The sequence below is a fragment of the Ylistrum balloti genome, unplaced genomic scaffold (genome assembly GCF_031769215.1).
Source record: "Ylistrum balloti isolate Yb309-2 unplaced genomic scaffold, AGI_CSIRO_Ybal_v1 Utg371798, whole genome shotgun sequence".
Taxonomy (NCBI): domain Eukaryota; kingdom Metazoa; phylum Mollusca; class Bivalvia; order Pectinida; family Pectinidae; genus Ylistrum; species Ylistrum balloti.
The window spans coordinates 12,571-19,792 of NW_026782897.1; the positions used below are offsets into that span (position 1 = coordinate 12,571).

Consider the following 7,222-nt stretch of genomic DNA (forward strand, 5'->3'; position numbering starts at 1 on the left):
AAAAGAGATTCTCTGTTAAAAATATATAAATCCTTCATTCTACCTGTTTTTGAATATGCTTTTGAGGTATGGGATGGTTGCTCTGTTTTGGATTCTGAGAAATTAGAGAAAGCACAAAGAGAAGCGGCTCGAGTTATAACAGGTTTACCTTTGTATGCTAGTAATGTATCACTATATTTTGAAACGGGATTGGAAACATTATCAGAGAGAAGGAGAACACGTAAGTTAAATGTATTATACAAAATGATAAATAATTTAACCCCTTCTTATTTACCGGCCCTTTTGCCAAACACAGTGGGTTACAACAATCAGTATAATTTACGGAACCAACATGATTATATCATTCCTTCTTTCAGACTCTCCCATCAAGTTTACGTCTGTGGAATTCGCTAGACAATTCAATAAGAACATTACCATCTTTGAATGCTTTTAAATCTTCTTTATCTATTGACGCTAATTCTTGTCCTTCATCTTATTATAATTTTGGCGAACGTAAGCTAAATATATTACATACGAGACTCAGACATCAGTGCAGCTCTTTGAAAAGTGATTTGTTCCGTGTTAAGATTGTTGATAACCCATCGTGTGCTTGTGGACATTACTGTGAGGATGTTGGGCACTTTTTCCTAGAATGTAAGCTTTATGATAGGGTAAGAATATCATTCTTTCAAAGTATAAACATGTTGAACTTAAATCAAGTGAATTTACATCTATTTTTATTTGGAAATGAAAATCTGTCCCTAACCACCAATACAGAAGTATTCAGACTCGTGCAAATTTTTATCAAATCCAGCAACAGATTTTAAGTAAAATGTACTAAATGTTAAATATATTATGTATGCCTTGTTAATGTTATCATGTAAATATTTATCATGTAATGTATTAGAGGAAAAGGCGGTCATAAGTTGAAATAACTTGTGCCTAATCCTCTGCTCAATTTTGGGGCAATAAATATGTTTAAATAAAAAAAAAATATGCTACAGAACATGAGAGATTTTAGCGTCCGAATTCAGATGAGGGGGATATCAAATCACGACTTTTTTTTTCATTCCGAAATCTCTATATTCTTCCGGACTAATTATTATACAACTCCTATTGTTGCCTGTCACATTCAGGAAAAAATAACCGAACAATATTTAATAAAACTCAACAATTTATTTACATGTGATCACGTGGTTCACGTTGGATTTTGTTGATCACAAATATTTTAATAAATTTTGTTTTCCTTGTAAGTTTTTTAACAACGAGGCATTAGGAAAATAAGGATTACGATATATTTTTTATTATTGTATTAAGTAAACTCGAAATAGATACCGAATTATGATAATTTTCATATGTAAATATTTAACAGCTAATATCTAAAGAGTATACATAGGTATTTGTCTATGTATATATTTACATTTTTTCTTTATATGCTAAACACAACAATGATATTAATGAAAATGCACTTGGTGCTCAATGATATCAACATTTCAAAACTTAAATAATCCAGTTATCAAGCCAAAAGCTTGATCTAGTCAGTACAATATACAACAACACCATTAGTCCCCCAACTCCACCCCAACCCCATCCCTACCCACATTTTCATTTCATATCACACATATCATCATAATAAATATTGTACAAAAGACACACAAGTGAATAGCACATTTTCACAGTTTAGAGTGAGATACAGTAGAGTCAAACAATGAATTAAACTGCATCATACAGCTGTTTCGGCCTTCAAGGACTCGTCAGTGAAGTCGCGGCCTAAAATTTGAAGCCTGGAAGGCGACTAAGGAAAATCCAAAGTGATCAAAACAAAAGTCAAAATCTAGACGGGGAGGTGCAGCAGCCCCATAATTAGATATATTTGGTCATTGCATTCATCAGATGAGTTAAGAAAGGCGAAAACATAAAACAATAAAGGATAATACCAACATGTCAACAGAATCTTATTTCAAAATCAAATTCGATGAAACTAGTACAAAAAAATGGCGAAAGGAAAAAAAAATGTCATTGTATGACAATTTCCATGATTCCCAAGAAGACTATTTTTAATGGAATTTCAATCCCAATGTTATATAAAATCAGAAAATTCCAAATGGTGATAGGGGATTTCTGCCCAAGAGCGCTAGTCTTCTCCTACTCGTTGTAGTCCAATGTGGATTTGGTAATATCCAGGACATCAGTACTTTTGCTGCCCGTCAAGGAAGATGTGAGGAACACCATCCTGCCAATGGAGTTGAAAAAAGACATTCCTTTATTTCACTATCAAAACATCGTAAGAAAGTTTCACTAATTGTCCTCTTTTCGTATATAATCTCTTTTAATTAGCGCTCTGGCCTTACCCAAAACATCAGCACGTTGAAATCATGAGTATTTCTAAGTCAACAGTACCATTACCATATAAAACATTCGGAGTCTCGTTATGTGTCAGGTTTCTTGTAACTCTGTTCTTACACTGGGCGTAAACATACATTTACATCACAGATGTATCGAGTAAGATAGTCTAAAAGTCTTACAATTTGCAATTTACTCATTAATTAAGAATCAAACTTACTTCGAGTTTGGATACACTGTCATATGTGTCGTACTCATCCCTGAAACCACGAACAAAATGATAGATATAGAAATAACATGATAGACATGACAGAATTTTCAATGTTGTACATGAAACTTACTAAAAATTATTGTAAATGGACATTCTTTATCACACGGGCATAAATAGGTATCATAATATTTTACAGGCACTAGAATATATTAAGGTGTCACTAAAATATATAAAGGGGTATGATTTTAATACAGCCAGATGGAAATATGTATTTTATGTTGTTTTTATTACAAAATGCATTCCATTCATTCTTTTTCCAAGATCTTGTCACATTTTCACTGCACTGTCACATGATATGTATGATATAAAAAAATCTAAATGGATGCTGCTTTTCAAAAGATGGATTGCTCTCGATACCTTTGTTTAATGTCTGTCCTAAAGCAGAAGGTTGTTATGAAGATAATATTTCGGAACGTGTTAAACATAGTTAAACATGATAACAGAGAAGAGGCTAGGAAATGTGCATTAAGAATGTTCGAAACCGTATGGTTCTGTAAATTAGGTTTTGGAATGTTCCAAATAGAGTATACTTATGGTTTGGTGTAATTTGATGTCATTGTACTTAAGTATTGAAAGCATACAAATGTGAATTTGAATAATATTTTGTTTTCTTCCGCAGAGATACATTACACTGAGAGGCCCAATTGACCATTGTATTTATCGTTTATACACATTATCTATCTATTTGGGTGTGTATTTATTTAATGTTTCCTTTTTTTTCTTCTTTTTTTTATCATTAAGTTTCACATTTTGTATTTTGAAGTTTGATTGATTTATCTATTTATCTGTTTATTTATTTGACTTTGTATAGATCTCCACATTTTTTATAATTATGTTTCACATTTTGTATTTTGAAGTTTGATTGATTTATCTATTTATCTGTTTATTTGTTTATTTGAGGTTTGTATAGATCTTCACATTTTTTATAATGATGTTTCACATTTTGTATTTTGAAGTTTGATTGATTTATCTATTTATCTGTTTATTTATTTGAGTTTGTATAGATCTTCACATTTTTTATCATTATGTTTCACATTTTGTATTTCTTTTATTTTAGTTATTTTTATTTATTTATTTATTATTTTTATACATATAAGTTAGAACATGGTAACACAACTCACGAAGGAAGACAGTTTGTGACCCTATCCGGGTCTTGAACTCACGATATACATCCGATGTATGAAGAGTCGTCATATACATATTAAACAAACATTCCATTCATGTACTGCATCCTCAACGTGCGTGATTCTAAATGACCACTAGGGAAGAACATGAGTAATAATTTCAAAGTATTTATGTACAGCACGTTCACAATGATTCATGCTTAATTATGTCGTACCCCATGGTATACACCTCCGTAAGTACAACCCACTTAGCAGACCATCGTTTCTCGTGCATTTATTCGCTATCACTATGCACAAACAATGTCCCATTGATAATGAATCATGGTGGTCTATCTATTTAATTCTAGGCGTGTGATATTTTATTTTCCGTGAGATATTTTTAATATTACACAAGAATGTACCACTACATTATCTTGTTTCATTTGTTTTTTATTTAGTATGTTTTATCATTTAATGTCTAACATCTTTATAATACTGTTTTATGTAAAAGATAGATATATATAAGTATAACATATACATTTATATATGTTTAAAAAATGTACATGTTTTCAAATTTTCTCTGCAACTTGTGTAATATCTATTGTACATATATAATGTATTTCGTCTGTAACTTGTGTAATATCTATTGTACATATATAATGTATTTCGTCTGTAACTTGTGTAATATCTATTGTACATATATAATGTATTTCGTCAGTAACTTGTGTAATATCTATTGTACAAATATAATGCATTTCGTCTGTAACTTGTGTAATCTCTATTGTACAGATATAATGTATTTCGTCTGTAACTTGTGTAATCTCTATTGTACAAATATAATGTATTTCGTCCAAAATAAGTGTCTCGATTGATATATTCATGAACCTCTATCTATTTGATATACATTTATATTCTGTCGTGGTATGGCGATATTTGCAGTTGTAATGTGTTTATTAAGGAGTTGAGGTGTGAGGATTTGTGTAGCACAACTTTTAAATATTTAGGGTAATTTAGGAACGATGGTATTTGAAAATTTACTGAAAAATTATCACAGACTGATAATGTTGGTGTTTGATATTGGAACGTGTACAAAGTCAGTAGGTGTTAAGAACTAATGACGAGCTTGGCGTCTTTCTGACAATTGTTAGGAGATAAAAGCCAATTGTCTTCTATTTGACATTTTTTAGGGAAAGAAGATTTATGTTACATTTGTTAGCAGATAAATACCCTTGGCTTCTGACAATTGTTAGGAGACAGAAGATATTTGGCTTCTGTCTGATATGTGTTAGGAGATAAATACTCGTCTTTTGTCTTACAATTGTTTGAAGACACTTGTCGTTTGTCTGAAATTTGTTAGATGATTGAGGGATAGAAGAATCTTGTCTCTTGTCTGTACAGGTCATGATTCGATCACTATACTTACTCCGTTTCCTAACGATGATCACGGCTCCCAGCAGGAGAATACCAAGAAAGGTGATACATGTCACTACAACCAGTACTATTATGGCCTCTTGATTTCCAGTGATCTCGTCAGCTGTGATGAAAAGAAATCAGAGTAGTGAAAATAAAGAGGAAAAAACCAACATGTCAACATTAAGTTAATCCAAAGACGGCAAAATATGAACAGAAGAAAATTTTACACGAAGACTCCTGAAATATAACAAGGAGAATAAGACCAGGTGTTCCAGAGGAGTAAGCGCCATGTAAATCTTGGTCAAACCAAGTAATGTTAAGTTCTCTTACTCGTTATAATCAAACTAAAACCAACTGTTCTAACATTCGCTGCATTGTCTCGATCTGCTGTCCTTCCTCTCTACGATGGCTGTTTTTATTTTTATTTTCTGGACTTAATCAGTAGCTACTCGAGGGTTTGCCATCTGTCATCACTATATTATCCATGTCAATTGTTTTAATCATATTGTATGGTATTGTCATTGTCTATTGTTTGTATTCAACCGAAGCTTCAATAGGCATTAAATTAATTGTTCAATGTCAACGTCATAGACACAATAACAACAACAACAACAACAACAACACGCAATAAATTGAATTTTTAACATTCAAGTAATTTTAAAAAAATATTATGGCTATATTGATGCTACTTACATTCAGTGGGTGTGTCGTTCCTTTCGGTGATTCCCGAGTCTTTGGTGTCAGGTGATGTAATAATATATATGTCGTCATCTGTTTGTGACGTCATAGTGGAGGATGTGACATCATCTATTTCATTTTCGTCGTTTAGAATTCCCACTGTCGTTTTGATCTGGGTTGTAGTTGCCGATTCTACTTCTCCTGATCCATCTCCAGAATAATCAGAAAATATTATCTCAGGTACGTACTTTGTAGAACTGCATTGAAGAAATAAACACGGAAATACAAATTAAGTAATACATTGATATTAATTTTTTTTTGAAACATTCCATGCGAAAACGAAAAGCCATGATAGTGACATGTAAACATAACAGTAATCATATACAAAAATTGACACCGTGTGTGTAATGCGGAAGCAGACAGGATAGTGAGATCTATCTTCTCAGCAGGTTCAACGTCCTTTATTTTTCACAGAAAACGACCAAACTGCCATCAAATGTAATATGGATTCTCAAAATAAAAAAGGAAATGACGATGCAATGAAAATCAGCAGTATATATTGTAAGTAGGGTTCGTTTCCTCAACTGACTATAACAATATCCTGTTCAATATTGGATATCAAAGCTAGTAACAAACATCCAAAACTGGTCAATTATCATAATCGAAAACCAGTGGTTATTTTACAAACATGTTCAAAATCTCCAGTATAAAACGTGTTTTAAGTGTGCGGAAAGGGTTTCCGGTATACGACATTCACCATGCTAAAGCCAACCAAGATTTGATACCGATAACATATATGTCTTATTTTACTAAGTCAATGGGAAACACAAATGTTGTTATCCGACATTTTCCTACAGGTTAGACTTTCTTTTAAAGAATAAATACATGACCAAATCTTATATTATTTTGCTTGCAATTTTTATCCTACGAAATCATAGTTTTACTCTAATGAGAAAAAATGGAGAGAAAAAAAAGTACATTCTTACCATTGGCACAGCAAACTAAGAAGACATATGACCAGAAAGTGTCTGTTCATGTTGAAAGCTGAACAATAAAAGAAACAAGGACAGAGTAATTAGTCCCACTTCATGAACGTGCTATATATGTAATTATGACGCATGCGCAATGTATGTTTGTTCCGCGATATTTGTCAAAACACACTTGGTCACACTGGGCCAGCAAATCAATTGAAACAATATAACGTCATTACCGGAAAGTGGGAACAATGGTATGAGGGTCTTGTGTTTAACTATGTAGGATACAGTTTTAAGTACCAGGAAAATAAAGGGTTTATCAACAATCAAGTGATAGGGTATCTAGACGATTACAAAGTGCAGTGTAAAATCATCCGGTTTCAGTAATTTGAATATTTGTATCATATTACAAATCTGCTTTTTAATAGCTTTGTTAATTATGTCAACAAGGTATGACGTCA

The 7,222-nt window shown here is 32.2% G+C and overlaps 1 protein-coding gene across 1 annotated transcript; it reads right to left on the reverse strand.

Moving 5' to 3' along the window:
- Positions 1-1,135: 1,135 nt before the first annotated feature.
- LOC132563615 (uncharacterized) lies at positions 1,136-6,865 on the reverse strand. Its single transcript, XM_060228355.1, has 5 exons — positions 6,774-6,865; positions 5,803-6,044; positions 5,120-5,230; positions 2,543-2,582; positions 1,136-2,212 (listed from the first exon to the last, which is right to left on the reverse strand). Exons 1-5 carry the CDS (start codon positions 6,821-6,823, stop codon positions 2,125-2,127), a joined length of 531 nt encoding a protein of 176 aa, XP_060084338.1. The 5' UTR covers positions 6,824-6,865; the 3' UTR covers positions 1,136-2,124.
- Between the last annotated feature and the right edge of the window lie 357 nt (positions 6,866-7,222).

Bases quoted from the DNA above. Each gene is read 5' to 3' on its own strand.
- LOC132563615 (XM_060228355.1), bottom strand. From the start codon at position 6,823: ATGAACAGACACTTTCTGGTCATATGTCTTCTTAGTTTGCTGTGCCAA. The intron at 6,045-6,773 runs GTAAGAATGTAC...TCTTCAATGCAG, and splicing joins CTTAGTTTGCTGTGCCAATG to TTCTACAAAGTACGTACCTG. The intron at 2,213-2,542 runs GTAAGTTTGATT...CTCCATTGGCAG, and splicing joins ACAGTGTATCCAAACTCGAA to GATGGTGTTCCTCACATCTT.